The sequence below is a fragment of the Myodes glareolus genome, chromosome 27 (genome assembly GCF_982192425.1).
Source record: "Myodes glareolus chromosome 27, mMyoGla1.1, whole genome shotgun sequence".
Classification (NCBI taxonomy): Eukaryota; Metazoa; Chordata; class Mammalia; order Rodentia; family Cricetidae; genus Myodes; species Myodes glareolus.
Window position 1 is genome coordinate 41,848,136 of NC_142052.1, and position 22,887 is coordinate 41,871,022.

The following is a 22,887-nucleotide window of genomic DNA, read 5'->3' on the forward strand; positions in this document are numbered from 1 at the left end:
GAGAACGTACCTGTGTAACTGTGAGTGAACCCATCACAGGGGAAATAAATGGTCCCTACGTTAGGATCTTTTTTTCATTTATATAATTTTTGCATGCCATCCAAGAAAGTTTTGCAGTATCGGGCAAAAAGAAAAAAGTGTAAATGTCAAATAAAACAGTGACAGATGACTGTATTCTCTATTGAATAGCACTGTTTCTACCGTGCATGTTCAATGGGAACTCATGAATTATTAATAAACAAATCTCCTTTTTCTGTTAAAAATCTCAAGTAGGTTTTTTTTGTTGTTGTTGCTCGCTGTGTGTTCTGGGGAGCATTCCTGAAGTAGTTTCATTTTGGAAGCACTACCGTGGGCCATGTGATCTCCAGCCCCAGCGGCTCCTGCCTATGTCCCCCTCTGGGACTTCCCTCTTGGGCTGATGGGTGGTTCTGACTGGGGGTGGGCTAGTCCAGTTAGCTTTTCGAGTTGAATAAGCAGAGATTCTGTGGGGTTCAGGGTCTGGGCTCAGCTCAGAATGGCCAACAGCATCCACATTTACAGCCCTGAGACTTGAGGTCTAGGTCCTTGTCCTGTCATGAAGCAACTCGGTGACCTTTGAGGAAGTGGCTGCTCCATTGGAGCTTCTGGGAATTAAAGGGGAACCTTACAAAAATGATTGGGTCCCCTGGTTCTGCTCTCCATGACCTGTTACCTGATCCTGTCACGAGGAGCAGAAAGTAATTAACTGTTGGTGTTTTGAAATACAAGGGAGAAATGACCTTGGCCAATTGACTAATCATTGTGGGAGGAAGTACCAACCGGTCAAGGTCAGCTTTACTAGGGAACTGTACCAACACCATGAACACTGTTTTATGATATGATGCATCACAAAGGGAAGACTGTCATGTGCAAGGTAGTTTTGCCCCCAACGTCATAATCTCAGCTCAATGAGGACAAAGCAGCCACAAATCCAGACCCCGAGAGCTTGAGGCAATGACCAAACAGCAGCCTTCAGAGATGGCATGGCCACCAGAGGAAGGAGCTAGGAGGAGTCACAGGCTAATCAAAACCATCGATTAGCTCTGGGCATTCAAGAGGAAGGCACTGGTAGAAGAACTAAGGCAACAGAGCCAAGTTTTTGATACAGAAATTGCTGATTCCCTGGCTTTCTCAGCTGCACTATTATCAACAATTTCCCTACAGTGATGTACAGTGTCAACATTAAGGAAATCAAATTCAGACAGGGGTGATACGCAACACAATACAATTAGTTCAAAATTGCTATATCTAAAATGAGTTCAAAAGGAGAAGTTAAAAAATTGCAGAGACCATTAGAACTAACTTACAGTGAAAATAGACATGGAGTCCATGTATGTGACTCCAGAGAATTCATTACAGTTGGAACCCAGAGAAGGGGCATCCGATCGAAGACTGGAACATTCAGAGCATAAGCAAATAGTACTCGTTAACATTATATTCCGGCCCTCTCTTCAGCTTCGTAAACAAAGTTTCTTCTGTAGAGAAACCAAGCCTGAGCACCTTCCCTAACCCCGCAGAGGAGGCAACGCTCGTATCCCTAATATCATCTGCTTACAATCCACGCGTCCCTGAGAGCCGCACGCCCATCTAAATTCACAAAGCCAATCCCGATCACGCTGTAAATGTGGTAGGATTCTGTACTACTTGAAGAGATGTCCCTCCGGGTACTTTTGGAAGACGGACAGATCAGTGTCTGCCTTTGGAAAGCAGAGCTGTATTGACGAGGCGCAGGAAGGAAACGCCAGCGGCTCACAGTTTGAGACGGCTGGAGGAGGCGATAATAAGAACCCCGAGTCGCTCCTGTTTGCTCAGTCCCTCAACAGGTCTCCTGGTGACCTAACTCTCCAGGCACAATGAATTGTTCAGTCCCCTGAGACAGGTGTTACATTCGAATTCCCACCTCCATTCTTGGCCATGCTATCCTCCTGACTGTAAGGCTTCCCGTCCAGATCTCTGATCCCTGGAGATATTGTTCTTCAAGGCTCTCAAGACAAGGCTTCACCTAATCTCCCGTGAGGATTTTTTTACTCACTCCAACCTGAGCCCCAAGCGCTCAGCAGACTTATGCGCTATGTGATTAGGGGTGGGTGTGTCTGCTGTACCTTCATCGGAATGGTTGGCCCCTTCCTGACAAAGAACAAGGCCAGGCGTCTTGATCTAGGTGCTTCGGAGCAGAATACTCTTCCTTGCACGTGGCCGATGTTGTGCAGGTGCTAACTGGATTGAAATGGCACTACTGGGCTATATAGAAATTATCACACGGCGACTATTTCACCATCTCAAAGTCAGTTCTCGTTGAAGGGCACCAGTTTCAGGCACGAACCCTAACAGGGCCGATTTGTACATCTCTAATATGAAAACATCCCATCTTGACTCTATAGGCTCTGGGAGCAACTGAAAGTGTTTTTAACTGCTATGTCAGGAAATTTATTCTTCTTTGCTTTCCTGTAACATTTTTTTTCTTTCTATTTAGCAAAGGGTCCTTTGGGGGTGAGGTGACACATGGCAAAGTCAAGAAGGCCATTTAGCCTAGGCACCATATTGAGTTAGTCACATTGGGGACCATGCTAGGAGATCCTCAACCAAACACGCACGGCCTGCAGTGAAGCCCAACCTTCGTCACTTGGGAGTTCTCACTCTGAAAAGGATAGCACACGGTGGTAACCCCAAACCAACCATTTAACCAGCTGCTCCCACAGTTCTGAGTGCTTGGTCTGTATGCATGCACCTGGACGGACTTACTATTACCGCCCATGTGGAGAACAGCTATGCCTATTCCTGGTGTTAGTCACCACAGGCTGAGAATGCTTAAGGGACCACAGAGGTCACTTACAGAACGTTAATAAGGCCCAGCTTGAGTCGCAACTCATGAGGCAAGAATTGAAATGTCATCTCTAAACCTTGGGTGGAAGAAATATGGGAAATGGCGGGCGACCCAGCAGAGTAAAAGCCGTGTGTCCTGTCCATGGTACTGAAATGCCTGTGTCCTGCAGGAAGCGGCAAAGTTTCCCAACATCAAGATACCTGGTCAGGACTCTCACCTTTACCATTCCTTACCTCCTCTTCTTTGCAAGAGCAGCAACAATATTCCAGCATTAGGGAGGCAGAGGGAGATGTGTGGCAAGGCTTAGACCAGCCTGGGATCTGGGCTTATGACTTATTTCCCAGGTATTTTTTCTTAATTACTTTTTAGTGTGTGTGTGTGTGTGTGTGTGTGTGTGTGTGTGTGTGTGTGTATACATGCGTGAAGGTCAGAGGTTGATAAATCATGGGACTTGGTTTTCTCCTTCTACTATGTGGGTCCTGGGGTTCTCAGTGCCCCTACCCCCTGAGCCTCATCGACAGCTCCAAATTTTCCAGTTTCTACATTATCTCTGAATAAATACAAACTGGTACTAAACACAAGCTCGTGGCTTGCTCCGTTCTCCCGCAATAGAAACCAATGCTGCCCCTGGCGAGGGAGGCTGGGTGACCCTGAAGGCAGGGCCTCATCGTGGTGACGACCCTTCTTTCCGATGAACCCCAGCCACTAAACGGGAAGTCCCACCCTTCCGCCCCTCTAGGAACTCTAATGAATGGGAGAATGAGCAAATGAACAGCTCCTCGGAATGACTCAAGCGTCTTGCTGCAGGAACGCAACAGGCCATTTCCCCACCCACATCTCCAATACAGAAAATGTCAGCATATGTAACCGAGAGGAAATGTTTTCTGAGAGTCTTCAGAGGAGATTTCATATTATTAACCACAGACAGTTCGCTTTCTAAGGGAAGCACAGACAGTCCCCAAACAAACTTTTGTCACCATGAGAGGGTTTCTCTTCAGCTGGTTGAGACTCTTCTGAAGTGTGAAATGAGCCAGGCAATATTCTGCTCTTGTTTCCTCGTCGCTGAATTCTCTTTTCATGAATCCAATAAGTGTCGATTAAAATAAATAACCCCCCTAATGATTCAAGATAACCTAATCAAGAAAAGCCGAAATAGATAAGAGGCTAGATACAGGGAAGACCTGTCAAGGGCTTTTGAATCTCTGATGAGGAAGTCATCTGAACCCGAAAAGAAGAAATGTACGGAGCGTTTGGTTACAGTTCAAGGTTAATTGTGTTTTACCTTCCGTCAGGTAAGTGCGAGCGATCTATCCGCTGCTTTTTCTGGTTTCCAAAATTGTATACTAAGTCCTACCCTGAATTTTCCCAGGGACCAATTTCCAGCTTTCTCTGGGCTGCCTAAAGTGGCTCTCTCGCCTTCCTGCAGATGTGTTTACAAAGATTGAGTCTGTAATTGAGAGTAATGAAAATTTTGTTTCAGAACAATTCTTTCACCTCCGCTGTGCAGGGCTCAAATCAAGAGGGGATTACATAAGAGTGTGTTGCCTTTATTGCCACAAATATGGAGGAATATGCTCAATTACACAAGTCTGTGGAGAGTCACTCTGCTGTTGTGTGTAAATGTTTACACACACATGCATATATGGGCACACATAGCCGAAAAGGTCATTCATTCATATATGTGCAAAGGATCAATGTGAAATCTTGTCGTCTCCATTCAAGCTAGAAATATATTAATAGCAAAGTATGCCATACTACAATATCAAACAGAAAATAGCCATAAGACTTCTGGTCCCTTACTTTAGGTCCAAACTGTGGCAGACCTGTTATATTTCACTTTCTGCTAGGCAAACTTCCTCCAGACCTTAGGAAAGCAGAAATGTGTATAAAGGACTGGAAGGTGATACTTCAAGGGGAAAAAAAAAGATGGGTAAAACTTGTGCTAGATCAGGGTAGGGACTACCCGGAGACAAGCTAACAAAAGATGCATGGGTTAGAGGAGTATATGACCGCCGGTGAATATACTACCTCACATGGTGCATCATAGGTCCTTAGTTTGCTTCCTCCTTGCCCTGACCCTATAAAAATAACACAATAAAAGTTTCCATAGCAACATGGCTGGAAACATGCCTAGGCACCCACATTCTTCTCTGGAAGAATCATGGCATATCTCATGTCTTTTCCCACTGGGCTGCTGAGGTTTCAGAGAAGGGCCTGTAAACAGGAAGCCGAATTTGCTTCACATCACTCCTGCAGTCTTCGTTGCTGACATGAGCGCCTAAGTGGTGTGGAACCCGCTCTGGGATGGGCCGTCTCAAAGACCCTAGGATGCAGGCAAAAATACCCTCACCGCTTTAACCTGCTTCTGCTGAGTGTACGCAGCCCAACAGAAGGAGGAGCCTGAGACAGATGAGTCAACTTATCACGGGCATAGCACCCTCTGGCCCGTGTTTCCTAGCTATCCCCATAATGGTACCATAAAATAAGATCCAATCATTTCTCTTAAATGTATACAAAATGGCAACAGTTTGATCACATGCAACATACGCAATGAAGGCTAAGAAACTACACTAATGAAACTAAGGGAAACATCTTATACTTTATAAATTTACTTTCTCACTTGCAAATGTTGCCTTTGTTAGATGAATTATAACATAGTTTCCTAATACCTGCACTACTCAAAGTAATGAAGACATCCCATCTGATAAATTCCATCAATAAATATGATCCCTATCAAAACTCCAGTGGCTGATTCTATGTGGCTCAGTGGCAGAGCACCCCTTTGGCATGCATGAGAGCTCGATGTGTCTCTGGCACCAGGAAACAAACAAACAAACAAACAGACATCAATTACATCCTTTACAGAGACAGAGAAAGAAATTCTAAAATTCATAAGGAACTATAAAAGTCCCCAAAGAGCCAGAGGCATCATACTTCCTGAATTACAAGCCAAGATATATATATATATATATATATATATATATATATATATATATATGTATGTATATCGGTGATGAAGTACCTGCCTGTCACACAGGGCCCTGGGGTTGCCCTCCAGCACCTTCAATCAGTGAATAAACACTTGTTACAAACCTATAGTCGTCAAAGCTGAAGAGTGTTGGTGTGCATGCAAACACATGGGCGGGGGAAGCGAACAGAGGGCCGGGAAGTGACCCAAGCCTGCACAACTGATCTTTAACTAGGAGGGCGGAAGACACAAGCGAGGATACAGCTGCTGGCAGCTTAGTGCACTGAGGACCATAGTTCAAGACTAGCTCTGTACTGAAACCCTCTTAATCATCCAACCCATCAACCACTAGAAAACAGTCTGAGAAAACTAGACTTCCATATCTAAAAGAAAGAAATTGGACTATCACGCCATATGGAAAAATCAGCTCACATTGGTGGTGGTGTGGGAACGAGAAATGGGAAAACCAAACTACAGTTTGTTGAGTTGTTAGTTGAAAACTCAAAACATGTATTCTTTTCGAAATGAATGATGTAGTAATGTAGTTGAAATGTAGTAATGAGGCGTAAAGATCTATATAGAGGATCTATTTAATTCTAGTGCATATGAAGCATGAACACACTATAACCGCTCACATGCAGCATGAACAGACTGTGACCTTCTCACATGCAGCATGAACACACGTGACCCGCTCACATGCAGCATGAATACACGGGAACCCGCACACGTGCAGCATGAACACACTATAACCTGCTCACATGCAGCATGAACACACAGGAACCCGCTCACATGTAGCATGAACACACTATAACCTGCAAACATGCAGCATGAACACACTGTGACCCTCTCACATGCAGCATGAACACACGTGACCCACTCACATGCAGCATGAACACACTGCGACTCTCTCACATGCAGCACAAACACACTGCAACCTGCTCACATGCAGCACGAACATGCTGCAACCCGCTCACATGCAGCATGAACATGCTACAACCCACACACACACACAGCATGAACATGCCACAACCCACTCACATGCAGCATGAACATGCCACAACCCACTCACATGCAGCATGAACACACTAAACTCCTCTCCTCTCTCTGACTTTGGAGGGCTCGCCATTCTGCCTGCTCCTCTGCTCTTGCATGAGGGAGAAGATCTTCCCACCCTCCCTCTGGTTATAGCTGCAGAAGCTCCCAGGCCTAGGGTGTCCAGGACCCCTGGACATCTGCAAACCTGGGTGGACAGGACATCCTACCAGTGACATCCTCTGGGTCCCTGTGGGTTTCCAGTCACCTCCCTTGCTCTGTGCTAGCAGCCCGTGGGACTGATCTTTCTATCACCATCATTGCCGGGACACTGTTGCTCAGCTTCTCTGATACAGAAAGCAAGGGCATCTCTCCAGCGTTTTTGTCCATCACTTTGTTTAATTGAGGAAAGGAGAAACGGGAATTAAGATAAGACCTGTCCCAACCTTCTCCTCACCCAAGCTTACTAGGAAACTTAGGTTTGGGTTATACAAATGGAGAATCACACTTCTCTCAAGAAGACACCAACCTCAAATGATTCTCAGCCCTCTACCAGCTAGCATGCTAAGATGGCAAAGAGCAGGGTAGGGGCCAACGACAGTCTACTAAGCAGACAACTAGAGGACCACGGGAGGAGACAGCCCACTAATTTCTCTCCTCTGAATCTCACTTCGGAGATGACAGCTAATAAGAAGCTCCTGGAAGAAGCAGATGTCAGAGTTCCACAAACCCCAGGATGAGGTGGATGGAGAGGGATGGAGGCCGCTGAGGAGGGAGAGGATCTCCTGGGTCCACTTGTACCCCTGTTGCACATCGGCCTTGTGGTCTTGTGGACACAGAAAATGTCCCACATCCATTTGACTCCCGCTAAGGACCCCTTCACCATGTTTCGGCAGCAGCATTCACTGGCCATTGTTGTATCCTAGCAACTAAACTGACCCGCGGCTGGAAATGAAGAGGACCAGGTAAAGCATGCATGCACGGGTCAGGCTTTCTGCCTGCCTTTATGCGCTTTGACTTTTCTCCCCGGGAAGAGAGGGGCGAGAGTCAGAAGAAGCTGCTTACGAGACCTGACGAGGGTCCACCTGGCCGTGACACAACCTGAGGCAACTCACCCCAGATGAAACACTCAAGGTAAGATTTCCACAGCCAGCTTGTCACCCTGCCACTCCGTCCCGAATGCCTCCCACCCCCGAGCCTTCAAAGAGCAACTTGACCTGCCACCCCTGAACTTTTACTTCCGCAACCTAAAGGGCGGTGTTCACTACAATCCTTAATAACTCATTTCAGCAATTGACACCATGGAGTGAAGAGATCTACTAGATGATTCAGTTCGATTTAGAAGTTAATTTCTAATGAAGGGGAGGATCGCCACCTGTACCTAAACGCCTCTGGTTCTTAAGAGTTCCTAACCAAAGATTTCACTCATTTGACCTGTATATGAGTGGAGAGTCCCAGAGGGCCATTTACCTCCTCAGTTTCCCTGAGAACTCCCAATCCCTCAGAGGGAAAAATGCCAGAAGTCGAGAAGGTCACGGAGGAGAGAAGGAAAGCATCGTTTGTTCTCTTCTCACCACCTATACTGAGGTATGCATGCATTGTGGGGAGCGGATATCTGGCTGACGGTGATATTCACATGGTAAACGTGCATGAAATACGTGAACCACACCATCGGTGGGTCTGCCGTGGGGGGAATGCCGGCGTTTCTCAGGAGATTATCTATTTCTGCTGAGCTGCCTTTGAAGCTTTCTTGTTTGGCAGTCTCGTTATTTTAGAAATATCATGCCTGAAATACTTATTTGGTCAGCTATTTGAAGTACGGTGCTCTGTCCAAAAATCAGAAAGAGACCGTTCTTCTGAAGAGAAAGGAGGAACATCCAAGAGTCTCATCCCTACTTCTGCTCAGTTTTATCCTTTGGAATGTAACTCTCAGGACTGCTTTTCCAGAGTTTATGGAATCAGAACTACCGAATTCTCAGGGAGATCTCAAAACTGCTAACTGCCAGCTGACAAACTCGGCTTTCAATCAGGCCCCTGACTTAACTGGGGGAGGCTGGATGGAGGCCTCACTGATTCCAACAGCCACGGACAGTCCTAGGTCAACAGGAACCTGTGGGCCCGCCAACCAAGCTCCCGGACTCTGGTCTTTGGTTTATCTCGAAAGCCATTTCTAAAAGAAGGACCAGGTGAAAGTACGACATTTGCATCCAGGACGCAAGTAAGGGTCGGGTTTGCAAAATCGATTGTGCAGCTTTTCACACCCACGGTGCACGCGCACATATGTCCCTTATTACCCAGTGGAAAACCGTTAAAGGCACCGTAGTTCTGCCAAGTGGTGCTAGCATTTAACAGCTTCTTCACTTAAGCAGCTCTCATTATAGTGGGCCATGTGCTACAGGGGATTTTATGTGTTCGGCAGTATAGGGAGCTCCAGCGGACTCTCTTTCTGGGCCTGCTCATCCCACGGTTGGACAGACTCTTAGCAAAGTCAGTTCACTAGCTTTGTGGATGGAGGGAGTCGGAGTCATTTGGAAAGCCAAAAGGGAGGTGAACACTTCAATCCTCTTCAAACCCCTTCGGGATTCTCTCACTTATTAAACACTGAAAGTAAGTTACTGAAAAAACTGTAGGTCCAAAAAAAAAAAAAGGTTAACCTGCAAACAATCAGTCTAAATATAACATTTATCATTTTAGGAACAATTTTTATTGAACTTTTCCTTGCTTAATAGGAATGTGACAGCCAGTAACAGTAAGGTAGCACACAGTAGGAACTCGGTACTATAGCACACAGCAGGAACTCAGTACTATAGCACACAGCAGGAACTCGGTACTATAGCACACAGTAGGAACTCAGTACTATAGCACACAGTAGGAACTCCGTATTATAGCACACAGTAGGAACTCGGTACTATAGCACACAGTAGGAACTCGGTACTAAGCACACAGTAGGAGCTTAGTACTATAGCACATGGTAGGAACTCAGTACTATAGCACACAGTAGGGGCTCTATACTATAGCACGTGGTAGGAACTTAGTACTATAGCACATGGTAGGAACTCGGTACTACAGCACATGGTAGGAACTCAGTACTACAGCACACAGTAGGAGCTACAGAACACAGCAGATCTGCTGGGGAGAAGGTAAGGGCCATCTTACCATTTGCATATGTAGGAACGAAAACATCAGCCATGCAAAGCACAGTGGAAATCAAGTTCAAAAAAAACAAAACCAAAGGGCTCTCAGAGTTCCACTGCAGCTAGCCTCCATTTCTGCACCCTGCATGAACTATTTATCTACTGGCTAGAGTAGGGGGCCCTCAAGCAGACCCCACCTCGAACAAGCTAAAGTGGGGTGGCTACGTCAACTGTTGCTGCTCTCAGAGGCAAAGCCGAGCATCTGTGTGCTGCTCCCCTGGGCCTGCGCTCCCCTCCATCCTGTTGCTGAACGCTGTCGCTGGGGAAGCAGCTCTGTCTGCCTGCTGGAAGATTTTAGCACTTTATTCTGGAAGCCCCACATCTGCTTCCTCCTGGAAAAAACAACTGTATTCCACACGCGAACGAAACACCTGACAATGGCCAGGTGTCTCTGGGGCTGGGCAAGAGTAGTGATTAGAGCAAAATCGGCCCTTGCCCTGGTGGGAATAGGAAGGTGACGAGTCCCGGTTAAATGGGGTCTCTAGGAAGGGAGTGGTATGCACAGGCCAAATTGCCTTTAAATTAAAAAATAAATAAATAAAGATCTGCTTCGCAAAAAACATTTTTTTTTCAATGAGTGGAGCAGACTTTGAATGAGGGGGAAATATTTCAACCCTGATTTTTTTTATTATAAAATTGTTATTTATTGAAGAGACTGAAGCCAGGTTCTGGCATTGTATCTGCTCCGAGCAGTTACAGCAAAGCCCTGGGGCAGAAGGCAGAGAATGATGGGCTCCCCGGGGGTTATTACTGGTATTATTATTATAAAAACAGATGTGTTTTTATTGGAGGGGAAGGAGAGCAGTCCCAACCCTCTGTTTTGCTCTTTTTTAAAAAAAAAAATCACTCACCTGACTTTTGTTCGCAGCCACTTTGGCAAACAGGGCTTGAGACACCTTGGCTCTTTTCATCTCTTGTTGGATCTCATCATAAATAGCAGCTGTGATGTTGACGCTGGCGCCGTCCACCTTAATAGGGAGGTCTGCTGTCGGTGTCGACGTTTTGGCCTACCGAGAGACCATGCAAATAGTAATTTAAAAAGTGCTGCATTCAGAGCAACCATCTGTGCAGAAATTATCAGAGGGCTTCAGTCAGCTGATGCCAAACCACATTAGCTACAGAGGGACACTTCCTGTCCATTATTCTAATCAGGTTAATTGTGATTGGAAATAATTGCAATGCATTCCTATAGGACAGACAGAGGCCTGTCAGTGCTTGCCTCCCCTCACAGTATCCTGGAGCCTCGCAGGTAGGAAGGCAGCCCCGGGCACCCAAACATGGCATTGAGCTGCAAGCAAGCGCACACAACGTGCTCACCTTTCTCTTTGTAAAAAAAAAAAAAAAAAAAAAAAAAGTACACCTTATAGCAAGAATCAACTCTTTAAGAAAAAAAACAATGAGTAAATGGGTAGAGGTCTCTAAATAATAAATTATTACTCGATTTAATGCACTCCCGCGAGTACCTCTCGTTCTTTATTAAGGCTTCATGTATGTTATTTGAGCATGTGCGGTTCTCATCATTACCGGCATTATTCTACCCAGACAGTCACCTGATTTCACCTAGGAAATCACTGGAAATGAAACAGAATTTCATTTCATAACACCGGGCTTCGGATGCCTTCCGTCCCCAGTTTTCATTTCCCTTAAACTCATATTGTGGTTTTTATGCGCTCTGCCACGCTCGTTTTAATCCAATGATTTCCCATTAGCCTCAGAGACAAATGAAGGGCAACGCGGAAGGTGTTGGGCTTCCTGGGGTAGGAATACCCTAAAACATCCCAGGCAGCTTGGTCCGGAAGACTGCCAGGGAGGCATCGCTTGCTTGGTCAGATCCTCGGGCTGCCTACCGGGAAGACCCAAGCAGGTTTCTTAACGCTGACAGTCCATCCTTGTGTGCATGGCACTGCTGACTAAGTGGGTCGAAGTTCGGGTTTTACTTTGCCCTCACCCACCCTACAATGCCGCAAGAATGATCACGTTTTTCCCTCCGCTGCTGCCCTCCCCTCGGCTGGCACTGTGCAGGTCTGGTAGAAGACAGCCTGCAGTCGGGATACAGCCGTCCCGTGCAAGGATTGTCCGGGGCCTGGACTTGTTGCTCTGAGTTCCCACAGAGGTTTGGCTCCCCGAGAGAGCACAGCGGCATTGGCCATCTTCCTTTCTTTCCTCCGTCTTCCTCCCATCTTCCCTCCCCACCACATCTTCTCTGCTCGTTACTTCCAAGTCACAGTGTGTGATTTCCGGGCTTCTGTGGGCCAAGCCCTCTAGGAAGACCGGTGATGTCTTTTCTCACGCCAACTCTTGTAAAAATCCAGTGAGTGAGGTATCAGAGCTGAAAGGGCAGAGGTCTTAACTTGGTCTAACAGTCCTGGAACAGTAAGGGAAGGCACCCTGAGTCCATGCAATACAGCACCAGAGACTTGGTGCAACTCTGTTGCTCTGTTTCCACACAGGGCAGGTATCCGCTTCCCGTAACAACTCAGTCTTTGAGTTTCTTCAAGAACTTTCTTCTTCGCAACATCTCTAGCAGACAGGCCATGCTCTCGTCGTTAAGTGAACAGTATTAGATTTATCAACTGTTTGCATTACCTCTGCTAACCTGGCTGCTTACATTGTCACGTGAACACTAAGGGCTAGGACAAAGTGGTGACCGCAGTCTGTGGCCAGTGGAGTCCGGCATCAGGATAACAATATACAGTTCGAATGCTGACTCTACCCTCAACCATGGAACTCAGTTCTAGCAGTCATTTAGCCCATCTGAACCCGCTTTCTCACCGGTCACACAAGAAGAACATCACCACAAAACAGTGGTGGCGGAACTGGTACAGACCGCTCACAGCCCTCGCTGTGCGCTGTGCAGAAGCTGGGTGCGAATGACGGCCACTCTCTTCCTGTGTCGCTTTGTGACCAAGGACACCGAAGAACACTGGCCACTGAAGAAGTGTGAGAAGATACTGGAGGTTTAATTTCGAATCTGAAATGTCTCCGGTGTGTTGTTAAACTGATAATAAAGCGTTGAAGGAGTCTGGAAAATAGTTTGTGCAAAGTTGCCTTTGTGTACGAAGTTGCTGGCTCCAAATAAGGGCTGTCCGGTCCCTACTCTCTTCCATTCTCAAGCAAACGCTCTACAGAGCCTTGGACTTGTTACGTCACTGATGACCTCGCTGAGATTACAGGCAGGTATCGCCATGTGTGGTTTTCTGCGTCACTGTTTGTACAAGGCACCTTTACTGCTGAGATAGGCCAGAAAGAATTTCAAACACATAGGGACATAGGTATGCATGAAATGTTTGAAAGATTCAGACAACTTTCTCTTTCCCAATCTCCAGTCACAAATATAGAATAAAATGGCAATGAAGGTACAATCATGGTCCTAGGATTATACTCCTCAAAAGCATATGTCATATGTACTTTCGGAAATCAAAAAAGCTGTAAAAATTAAATGTTCAACTTCCTGTACTTATCCCTAAGGAAACCTTTATCGAGGAACTTTCAAATTCTGATCCTGATTCAAACAAAGAAAATGTTGTCTGACTTGGGAAGCCATAGTAAGCTGGCCAGGTTCTGGAAGTGATCAGGTCTCTGGAAGACTGCCGAAGATACAATCTCGTTAGAAAAATATTGCAAAGACACTGACAGCAAAGCCAACTGACCTGTGTGGCTTTCCAACAAGTACTGGTGGCCTTGTTCCAGGAGAACGGCCTGGCTGGAGGGACGTGGAGCAGGAAGTATGGCTGCACAGCCCTTAACAGTGGCAAGCGATATTAGTGCAAACTAGCAAGGTCCTAACAATCGTTCACTATTTACTCACTGATATTGAAAGAAAAATAAATTAAAAGGCTTGATTGCACATGTCCAAAGTAAGCGGTCAGAATTTAAGAGTAAGTATGGCTCATGATTTACTAAAACCTGAAGTATCAGTAATGCAATTCAGCAGGGCATGAGGGGGCGGGACCTGTAGTCACAAATCTACTGCAGGATGCAAAAATATAGAGTCAGGTACATGGGGGAATGATGATATACCTGCGAAGGGTCTAATATTCCCACCAGAATACAGTTCTGGTTCTGCATTTCATCAGCTTCTTGGAACTTCTCCGAAAACCAACAAGTAAGAACAAAACTATAGTATCTAAGCAAAGCCACTTTCTATTTTGATGCACTCACTTTTCCGTTTTGCACACAGAGGTATCTACCAATTAACTGTAGGCTTTGAGAACCGTCGGAATCTATACAACCCAGAGAATGGAATGGTTTGACCGTAAGTCAACCAAGTAGGGAAAGTTGAGGGGAAACCGGAAGTAACTGAGAAATGAGTGACTTACATCTGACTTGGAAATGTGCCCTGTCTACCTCATGTTCTGAACACTTTAGAAGTGAGCACACAGGAAGGCCAGACATTCCCAAATCCAACCAAGAGGGGCAAACCGAGGCCTCCGATTGCCAGGACCCATCCCCCCACCCAGCTTTTCCACTGTCTCTAAAAAGTTCTTATTTTAGCAAGGCGTTGGTGGCGCACACCTTTAATCCTAGCACTTGGGAAGCTGAGGCAGGCGGATCTTTGACATCGAGGCCAGCCTGGTCTACGGATCAAGTGCCAGGACAGGCCCCAAAGCTGCACACAGACACATAGAAAGCCTGTCTCGAAAAGCCAAATTGGGGGGGGGGGGTTCTTATTTCTTTTTACTGAGGGGAGGTGTGTGTGTACAGGAGTGTAGGTGCCAAGGAGGCCAGAAGTGTTGGATTCCCCTGGAGCTGGAGTCGACCTTAACTGCTGCCCCATCTCCCCGGCCCTCCGCTTTGTTTTGCTGGACTGCTTATAGCGGCGTTTGAACTGCTGTTTCTTGCCCACAAAACTTTGTCCTCCCCATTGCACTAACCAAGCAATTTAAGGAAAATAAAGTGCTTGTTTTTTTTTTGTTTTTTGTTGGTTTGTTTGTTGGTTTTTCGAGACAGGGTTTCTGTGTTGCTATACAAACACAGCTTCCACCCCACCCCCATCCCTTTCTTCCGAAACTGCAAAGTGGGTAGTAGGTCACCCCACTACTCTTGCCTAGGCCCCTTCCCTGCTCATGGGAAGAGTGGGACATCCCCAAAGGGGAAGGAATAACATACCACAGTATGGGATTACCACATGACAGGGCTACAGGCCATACCCTTTGACCCGTTCCTTGGATTAAGAATCCCTTGAGTCATGTCTCTTGGTTTTCAGGGGAAAACAGAGTATCCATGGCACAAGAGGTTTGTAAGTGACGCGTGGGGCAGGCGGCTCACCTGTGGGGTTCGGGAGGAGCTGGGGCTGCTAGAGGCGGAGGAGACCATGCTCACATTGGGGTTCATGCTCCGTTCCCTCTCATCCTGGTAAATGCGATCGCGCTCCACTTCGGGCAGGTTGAGGAAGTTCTGCATGGCCCTCAGGTTTACAAGCAGAGACTGAGAGGCAGTCCTGGGGTCTTCCTCCTTACGCAGAATCTCTGACAGTAAACCCTGGTAGAGCCGAGGAGAGAAACAGGCAAAGTCACGTCTGCAGGTTTACGGGTGTGGTTCCCGTCTCCCACCCCACCGTCTGGGAACAGGCCTAATTCCTTCAGGCTCGGAAGGGATCTGTGGGAATGTGCTCCCCTTCCGGGGCTGTGCCTTATTTAGGACCTTCTATTCTGCCATCTCATCAGCGCCGCGATAATCCCGCATGAGGCGCCTCCAGCTAGCAAAGGTAGGCGCTCCGGAGGAAATGTGGGGCTGCAATTAGCGCCAGGTGCCTCCTGCAAGTATTTCAGGAGCTGTAAGAACTCTCTCTGCTTGAAACTGGGAACTCTTGGCAGTCCTGCTTGGCTTCACAAATCTGCCAAGTTTGGTAAATTTAGTTCCGACATTTAAACAGCATGGGAGATTTACATCGATTTAAAAAAAATAAAAGTTTGGCTGAATTTATGTATGACTGGCCACTGGTTTCAATAGAGATGTTTCCTATGGCAAGGGGAAAAAAACAGAAAAAGGAAAATAGAAAAATAGAAAGCAAATGGCTGTAATCTGTCAGCTCTGATAATTTTGCACACAATAGTTACACTTGCGCAGGTAACATGAGACACCCCAGACTTCTGTGAGGTAGCTTCTTGGGGAAGCTCTAATCTTACAGTTTAAGTGATGAAAATGCAGTCACGTTAGCTAGGGACCTGAACACGCTCTAAACGCAGTGTGGATAGGCTCCGGCACTTTCTCAATGTGCGACTCAACCAAATTGGGGAGCTCCAAGTGCCGTGTTTCTGTGGACGCAATTGCCAAGGATTTTGCCGATACTCTAGTAACACAGCATGGCCTAAGAGGACAGCGAGAGACAAGGGAGAGCCATACACTTGTGGATTAACTCACAGGGATATCACTACATATTCTCAGCTGACATCCTTTCACGGGGCGCTATGAGACCAGGGTTTAAGACTGCTCCCCCCGGGAAGAGCTAAGACATTAATCCTGTAGCTTTGAACAGACGGGGCAACCCCAAGTCATGAAGCGTCACTTCTATGAACTGCAGCGAAGCCCTGCAGGTGCCAATGATGTTTGCTCTGAGGGAAATCGATACAGATGCAAGAGACACAGCTCACATACAGAACAGCGGTGGATGGGTGGGGAAGAAATATTCTCTGGCTGGTCAGAAATCGGCAGGGTACAGCGGGCATTTTCATATAAACCCGTGTATTGTAATGTAGTGTGGCAAATGTCACTTATAGGAAGGCATATCACGTGGTTACCAACATTTCAAGGAAGCATACTCAGAATTCGAAAGAGCACATAAGGGCTGGCAAGATGCCTGATGATCTCGGTTCAATTCCTGGGGCTTACATGATAGGAGGAGAGAACTACAAGCTATCCTCTGGACCCCACATGTGCACACACACATGCACACACATGTGCACATGCATGCACACACACATGCACACACATGTGCACATGCATGCGCACACACACACACACACACACACACAAATAAACCTAACAATTTTTGACCCACATTAAACAACTATACCACGAGGAACCTACGCTAGCCCTGGACTTGGAGGTCACCCTTACTTTGGTTAAAGGAATCCTTACACTTGGAAGAAGTACACGTGGACACAGCACACACAGCACATAATGTCGTCTGTTGGAGGTCAGCATGTAAATAAGGGTAACATACGCCACACCACGCGAATGTGTACGACTTGGTATGTGGGCATACACATATGTGCTCCAGGAGAGAGCAGGTAGGTGGTGAGTGTAAAAATGCCCGGCAGCTACAATGATGGGAAGGGAATCTGGAGCTCATGGCCTGCCTCGAGAAGAGGAGTGAGGTGCGTGTCTTCCAGGAAAGCGTGACGCAGCCCAGGAATCCATTCCCTTTCTGGAACCAAGAGTCGGTTGTGCCTCGGGTTGCCCTACTTCCCATTTTAAATGAGCAACCTGAAATATATTCATAATGGATTTGCTTCAAAGATTTTTCTGTTTTAAAAGAATCTCTAAATTAATATGAGAAAAGGAAGTGGATTTTTAAATTGCCTCCAGTTTCCAAAGTCGATACGACACTCAGATTGATATCTTCTGATCTCTCCTTCATGATGAGTCACGCACAGAAGGAATGGGTTGGTTTTCTCCCACCTGCCCCGCGCCCGTCCTCCCCCATTCTCCTCTCTCTCTCTCTCTCTCTCTCTCTCTCTCTCTCTCTCTCCAACCTACCTTCAGTATTATAATGAAAGTGCTTTAGGGTCATCATGGAGATACTCGCTATGATTATAATTCAAAATAACTCAAAGGCAGAGTTTGACTTATTCTTCCTCCATGAAGCTATTTTCATGAGTCACACAGTGTACCACAGCGAAGGCTTCTTACATTTGAAAGTGATATCAAAAACCCTGTTCTAGAGCGCCATAACCAAAAACTATGTTTGTAGGTCCCCCAACAACTAAAAAAAAAGTCATTAAAAAGTATGGAGTGTTTTTTGTGGGTTTCTTGCGCAGGATCCTTCTTTTGCATCTGCCACACGTTAGACAAATTCACCCATCTCTCGGGAAGTACAAACAGAGCACCCTGGAGGAGGGCCGCTGCTCAGCATCCCTAATGGAGTCAAAGGTGGGCAGCATTTGGATCTTAAGTGCATGGTGGCATACAGGCTTCTACTGAGTCATTCACCTGAGTGCAGACACAGTCTCAAAGACACAGGCTTGGCCAGGGCCACCTTCCCTTCCTGTGTGGCCACCAGCAAGTTACAGCATTGCTCCAACTCTCACCAGCGTGGCAGTGGTCCCAAAGGACATTCTTTTCACGCAGGACATTCTCGATAAATGTGACTAACTGGAGCACACAAGACCTTTGATGTTTGGTTCTGACGTTGTACACTGGTTATGTGCTCACCTTTAACTACTATAAGCTAAGGTTTTAAAAAGCGTTGTCTAAATTCTGTAGGCATACGTGTGAAATGAATTCATTTAGCTTAAAATCTTCACAGACACACAAACATACACACACACATATACACACACATACACACATACACACACAAAAAATCTACACACACACACACACAAAATCTACAGCCTAACTCCCACATCCACACAAAGCCACCCCACCGCCCGCTAATTATCAAGATGAATAAATGTTTATTATATTGACTCTATCTTGAATGGAACATAAATTAATAATTTATCTCACATCAATATTTCTAAGGCCTCTGCGACTATGTCATCTGGCATTTTAATTATCCAGCAGCCAAACTGGAGGTGTCAGGTGGACATCGCCATCATGCAGCTCAAGGTATAGAAAATGTGGTGTGACACCTGGGCTCTGGAAGGGGTGAAAAAAAAAAGATGCACTCCTATCAATAGGAAGGTCGTGGAAGGAAATTAATAAATTAACCAGGATATTGCTTATTAAAGTTTCATATCAGTAATCATATTAAAACATACTGCCGCTGTTGAGTAAAATGGCCATTAAGTGTTTGCCTCATTGTGGGCAACAGAACCTTCTCCATGGAGAAACAGTTTCCTCAGTGGTATTAGCCTACTTTACACACGACAAAAACATAAAAAAAAAACATGTTGCCTGCCAGGGCACAGGCACAGGTCGACGCAAAGTACCCATGCCTGTCACATGAGTTCTTGGGTTCTAAGTCACCAGAATAAAGAAGTCTAGGCAAAGAGTGTCTCGGAGGGGGTTTGCCCTGGCTCATCAAAGGTGGAGCTTACAAGCCTTTCAGGCCATCGTCAGCTCCAGGAGCATAGACAGGTCTGGGAAGGAGCTCACTAAAATGAAAACAATTCAACGTACAAAGCAACAATTATATCATGCAGTCTGGCTCGCCTGGTAATACAGGCTGTCGTCAAAGATAAAGGGAAGAAGCTGAGGTGATTTTTTTTAAAGTATAAGAAATTCGTGGTCTTACGTTGCCTGTGGTAAAACAGCATTTCTCAGTAGCACCTAGAATGAAGTATACGTTCTGCCGCTGACTCTGTTTCAACACCTCACCAACTGATACAGCGTTTGCTCATGTGTGCAGGCACAAGGCTGATACTCAGGAGGGCGTGGCAAACATTATCACGAGTGACGCGGTCAAGCTTCTACACTAGCCTTGTCACCTTGCCGGGGACAGGTGGCAGAACATCTCAGGTCGGCCTTCAACCCTGTGACATAGCACACATCTGCAAGGACTAGGTTTTAGGACCCCCATAGGGCAGGTCGGGGCTGGCTGTGGGAGGATTCAGGCATCCTGCTGGCCTAGCCCCTGTCACCTGACATCTGTAGTCGCCCTCTCTCCCTCCTGTTGATTTTTAAAGTCACAACAGGCTGGGGCTGGATCTGAACAGATCAGCCTTACGTGTGATTTGCAAGGTTTTGGCACCTTCCTAGAGTTAGGCTACCTTGGTCATAGGAAACCGTAAGCCAGATATCTCCCCTCGGCTGTCTAGGGAACTCCCGAACCCAGTGTGCCTGTCCCAAAGAACAGCAGCTCCACTAAATCCTTTCTCAGTGATGACTTGGTGAAAAGCCCATGGGGAGGAAAAAAAAAAAAAAGAACAAACAGAGAAAAAACCTGCTTGCAAAGAGTTTTCTGCACAGTGGCAGGAAGGGGTTAGGGGAGCACACCGCACACCGTAAAAGGCACTGGCTGGGTGTGCTGGTGCAGGCTTGCACACCAGTGGTCCCAGCAGGGAGAGCCCGTCCTAAGTAAGAACACAGAAGAAAGGCAGACAGAAAGAAAGATGGGGAAGGGAGAGAAGGGGAAGGGAGCAGGGGAGAGGAAAGGAAAGGAAAGAGAAGAGGAAGACACAGGAGAGAAGAGTGGAGAGGAAAGGGAAAGGGTGGGCGAGGACAAACGTCATAAATTCAAAACACAGCAAGCACCATCTTGGTTCAAAATCAGCTGTGGGGCTGGAGGGGGTGAAATTGGATCTAGCTGAAGCTTCAAAGGGAGGTAGCACCTGCGGGGAACCATAATGGTACAGCCAGGGAGGGGAAGGTCTGCGAAAACCCATCTGAAAAAATAAAAAAAAAAAAAAACAAGACCAGGCTTTCTCCAGACAACCAAGGGGAGTCTGCTCTCTCGAGTGGGGAACAAAGCGACAGGAACAAGTGGCAGGAGACCCTCGACCGGCCGTGAAGATGACAACCGCGCACATCGGTGAGATCTGGAGGCACCGGCGTAGGCGCACACCACGCACGCAACAGACAACGCCCCCAAATGAAGCGATATTAGATAATCTGTTCAGCCCTCTCTGTCACCTGCAACAAATTAGGCTTTCAATATGCAAAACATCTTCCTTCCAGAAAAACAAATGATCGTGATGCCACTTAATTGTAATTTAATGAGGCATAATTTATTTTTTAAAGTGATATACACCAGGTGTGTAGGAGGGGGAAGCGGAGGGGCCGAAGCCTGGTGTTTTCTCTAAGAGTCAAACTAGCTGGAGGCCATTTCCATGTCTATGAATTACATACATGGCTGCTCGGGACCGTTGAAACGGGAGACCAAAAAAAAAAAAAAAAAAAAAAAAAAAAAAGCCAAGTTGCGGTGTTCACCGCGTGTTCACTATGTTATTGCAACAGACAGAGGTAACAATCTCAAAAGCAACTCGCTGACCACATAGCAGAGAGTCTGAAAGCTCTGGGCTCCTAGGTGATAAGGGGCAGCTATGAGGCCGTGACATCTGCCCTTCACGTGTGCTGCTGAGCTGTGCACCCGCGAGAAATCCTATAGTCCCCGCGTTTTAGGAACATGCAGACTGACATCGTCAGAGACCATAGCATGCTTTAGTCATTCACAGACTGAAGCTAGACCGAGGAAGGAGAGTCAATTCCACAACGCATCTAATGACAGGCCTTTTCAGATACCAGGGGACATCGCCTTTGAGAACGTACGACTCAAGAAGACATCACGGCGAGTCTGGAAACATGTGCACACAAGGGCACAGTCCTTAAAAGATGTCATGACCAATAGTGAGATTTCAGAAATCCGTAGGCTCACTCCCATTTTCCAGAGGAGGCTCTGCCAGGGACTTGGGCCACTCGTCCACTTGCCCTGGAAGATGACCTGCTTATGACCCCTCCCCTTGAACGCAGAGAGGGAGGGAAGGGCCGCTCTATGTTGCTTATAGTCCACTATTTCTTTAATCAACCTTAACTGTCACACAGTTCTGATGGGTCAGGTAACAAAAGAATATTATTATGACTGTTGTTATTGCTGTTATTATACAACCAGTTATCACTGGTACCCTAAGAAGTCAGGTAAAGTCCGGCTTCTAGTATGATCCCATGTAGCAAACTCATAACGTGTCAGAGATTCCCTAGGAGTTAGAGAGAACACTGGAGCCAGCGGCAGGCCAGTGGATCGTCCTAGCATCCACCATTGAAAAGATGACCTACCCTGAGAAGTTGTTTCATCGTCCTGTTTTCTTCTAGACCCTCCCCAGGCATAGCTCCCTGTTTGCCAATAGAACAGGCTTCCCATCATTGACAACTGTACCGTGATTCTGGCTGCTGAAATTCATTTGTGTAAATGCTGAAAATGTTCACCCCGCCCCCAACTCCCAGGGCTCTGCTAAGCCAGGAAGCCAGAGTACTTAGTCTGATTTGAATAGAATGCAGACTGGGCACAACAACGGCAATCTGATTTTTATTATTAAAAATGATGGGCTAAATCCTCAAAGAAAGTGTCGTTATTGCATTAGTTTAATAACATCTCTCTTTTATTACAATACCTCCTTATTGAAAGAGAGACAGCCTATGAATGTCATATTTTGTAGGACGGGTTAGACGGAACTGAACACCGAAAGGGAATTAATGTACTCTGCAAATAAAAGATGCGTTTACAAAAGTTGACAGTTAAAAGTTAACAGGCCAGAGACGTGACACTCAAGGGACTCAGAGGCTAGGCCTCCTTAGGACTGAGGTGAGCAGGACTAATTTGGTCTCACATCCATACCAACCACCATTTTTCACACTGGCCACTATAAAAACTATCTTTCTCCCATCATAGAAGGTCATGGGGGCTGAGTCTATATATTCTGTGCTTGGCCGTGACCTTTAAGAAAACACTCATCCATGACAGTTCTGGGAGAGTCTCATCTTGGGAGGAGAGTCTACAGCAGGCCCGAGCCAGCCACGTATTTCAAGGATAACTCACGAGACACTCAAGATCATTTTATTCAACCTACCGAGAACAATCACAGAAAATGAGATTTTCCGACACGTAAACTCCACTTATAAGTACATCATCCACCTTCAGCCCGCAGTTTATAAATTAAATACTTGTGTCATGAGAAACCTTCCCAGTGCATTCAACAAGACTTGACCATGGTACCTGATGCTAGGATTAAAGGCGTGCGCCACCACCG

The 22,887-nt window shown here is 46.4% G+C and overlaps 1 protein-coding gene across 5 annotated transcripts in view; it reads right to left on the minus strand.

Annotated features, from left to right (window-relative positions):
* Positions 1-22,887, minus strand: part of Satb2 (SATB homeobox 2) — a 171,280-nt gene that overhangs the window by 38,108 nt on the left and 110,285 nt on the right. For all 5 annotated transcript variants that reach the window (XM_085684235.2, XM_085684232.2, XM_087902398.1 and 2 more), the window contains 2 exons: positions 15,305-15,517; positions 10,888-11,043 (listed from right to left, as the gene is read on the minus strand). In XM_085684235.2, the coding sequence (XP_085540361.1) occupies positions 10,888-11,043; positions 15,305-15,517 (369 nt within the window). The remainder of the gene's footprint in view (positions 1-10,887; positions 11,044-15,304; positions 15,518-22,887) is intronic.